Consider the following 2,718-nt stretch of genomic DNA (forward strand, 5'->3'; position numbering starts at 1 on the left):
CCCTTAGTCTTGTGTGCTGATCACAGTTATGATTTAAGGTTTGGGTGGGCCGCAGAAAATTCTCAGATTTCAAATTGGGCTGTGGCAATCTTAAGTTTGGAAATGGCTGATTTAGGTAATATCAGGGACTAGCTGTTCAAATGATGAACAAAAAAGTGTGTAGACCTTTTCCTGCACATAAACTGGTATTAATAACAAAGTCTACCTTGAATAATGTGCACCCTTTGTGCATAATTTACACCATGTGTAACCATAGTTTACAAGAGATATCTACATAGGAAATGATGGTAAAGTGAGAGGTAAAGCAATGAATATTATAAATACAGCATAGATTTAAACTGATATTGATTTTTTATGTGGCTAAAATACATTTTGCTGCTGACTCTGTCCATAGCAGTACATTGCTGAGCTTCTTTCACTGGAACTCCTGCTGCTTCTCTAAAGTGGGGGCATGTAGATAGCCATCTACTGCAGGATAAGGGATGTAATAAATTGTGGTGTTTAAATTTTTCTTGTTACATTCAGCCCTACCCCCATATCATCAAATATTACAGTATGCAGATCTCAGTCTACAGCCTTCAAAGCTGTAATAACACCAGGTAAGAAAGGAGACATGTTAACATTTATGGCATGGGATACTGAACTGCTTGAAGAAATCATTTTTCAAAACCACATTAGAGCTGCAAGTGCATGGCAACTTTTTCTTGTTTGACTACAGTTAGTCTTTCACATGACATGATGCAATGATTGCACAGAATAACCTTATTTCCTGGGTCAGTTGCTGTGTAAGGTTTCACAGAGGCAGGGCTGTTACGTATGAGTTATGCAAACTGAATGTTAACACCTTGCCCTATTTCATATATTATCCGGTCTAAGTCTCATAAAAATGTCTTTAACTGTGACGGTGTGACGTGGAGAACACGCATCAATCAATACAAAGTAACTGGGAGACACAGTCGTTCTTCTCATTCGTCTCAGTCTAAATTCAATCACACTGTGGATCGACACCGGGGTTGGGAACATTTATCTCTCCAGTCTAGATTTCTTATCCCTGTGAGTTGAATTTAATTCTGTTTATTTTGTGCTATCACTGTTGCCCTGTCTGGTTGTAGAGTCAGATTTACTCAAATAATAAATAAATAAATTAAAAATAAATGTTTTGAAATATTATAAAAGATTTTTTTTCAGATTTGTGAGGCTGAAAAAAATCTGAATGACCCCGTTTAAGTCACTGAAAGACCTCAAATAATGTGCTCAAAAACACTGCTTATTCTGTGTTGCAACAGCTTTTCAGTCATTTTGTACATAACCACACATTTACTCATGTATTTACAGTCACACACACACACACGCCATGTCCTCTGCTAGAGAACAGTGCTGATGGTGTCAAAGTCCTTGCTGATCTGAGAGCTGCTGGGCAGTGACTTGAGGTACTCCAGGTGCCTCCTGGCATCCTCCTGATTGTGTCTCACGTAGTAGATGACATACGCGATCACCATTGTGAACCATCCGAACATGGTGACGAACATGGCTACGTCGGTGGTCTTGTGGTGAAAGTTGCAGAAGTTGATCCCTGAGTCCAGCACCTGGATGACCGGCTTGCCTGCGTACTCCTCCTGCACCGCTGTGTGGCAGATCACCTCGTTCACTGTCTCGGGGTCCAGCCGCAGCTCCCGCAGGACCTCCTGCAGCGTACACTCACAGTGCCACGGGTTGTTCGAGAGGCTGATTTTTGCTCGTAGCCGGGCAAATGCCTCTTTGGGGACGCTTTGGATGCGATTGTTTGATAGATCCAGGACGAGGAGGCTGTCGGAGACACCTTGAAAAGCTCCGACATCCACAGTCTCTATGTCGTTGTTGGACAGGTCCAGCTCCTGAAGGTAGTGCAGCTCTTTGAAGGCGTGGTTGGGGATGTGGGTGATGTGGTTAGATGCCAAAAGTAGGACAACAGTATTTCTGGGAAGATCTGACGGGATCCTCTCCAAGTTGCGAGACATACATTGTACCACGGTCATGCCACTCTTCTCTATGCAGTGACAACTCATGGGACAACCCATCACTGGTGTATTTGCCACAAATAATCCAATGAGCAAGCCCCAAAAGAGGGCAAAGCCATCAAAGATGGAGGTTTTCCTGGGCATATCAGGCCCCGCTGTATCCTGCATATTCAGCAGCGACCTCCCACAAGTCCTGTCAGGTCAAAGCAATCATAGTTTCACCTGTTTCTCAGCATCAAATTGCGGTTTAATTATGTTTACTCATACAAACATAAGGGCCTATCTTGAGAGAATCCTTCAGAATTGATTTGATAGAGGTTTCATAATCTTTTGAAATAGATTTCAAAGGAGCTCATCCAAACATTGAGCTGCTCACCGAGCATATTCCAGCAGAGAAGTGTAATCTCAGGTCCTATTGTGAGGATGTTGAAAGCTTCAGAGAGTTAGGAGCGGGAGGGGAGCGACACTGGAATCAACACGTCACGTCGTGCACTGAAAGAAACAAAGGATGGTATTATTCTTGGACAGAAAAAGACATTTTTAGGTTAAGGTATAAGGTTGCTGTCAGTGAAGGATCAAACTCATCCAGACTCCTGCTAAGATCAGTCATTTTCTAAGTGCACAGGCTGTTGTCTTTGTCTTCCCAAATTGAGGTGAGTAAATGTGATCCCCACAATGTTTACAAATGGATAATGTGATTATTGAGAAAAATCCATTTCAC

General features: G+C 42.4%; 1 protein-coding gene across 1 annotated transcript; it reads right to left on the reverse strand.

Annotated features, from left to right (window-relative positions):
- Positions 1-1,364: 1,364 nt before the first annotated feature.
- On the reverse strand, positions 1,365-2,454 carry lrrc3 (leucine rich repeat containing 3). Its single transcript, XM_084723937.1, has one exon. It carries the CDS (start codon positions 2,163-2,165, stop codon positions 1,365-1,367), a length of 801 nt encoding a protein of 266 aa, XP_084580063.1. The 5' UTR covers positions 2,166-2,454.
- Positions 2,455-2,718: the final 264 nt, after the last annotated feature.

This window comes from Lutjanus erythropterus, chromosome 8 (assembly GCF_056507025.1).
Source record: "Lutjanus erythropterus isolate fLutEry1 chromosome 8, fLutEry1.hap2, whole genome shotgun sequence".
NCBI lineage: Eukaryota > Metazoa > Chordata > Actinopteri > Lutjaniformes > Lutjanidae > Lutjanus > Lutjanus erythropterus.

What these genes read in the sequence shown, in the direction of transcription:
- lrrc3 (XM_084723937.1), bottom strand. Translation starts at nt 2,165, where the DNA reads ATGCAGGATACAGCGGGGCCTGATATGCCCAGGAAAACCTCCATCTTT.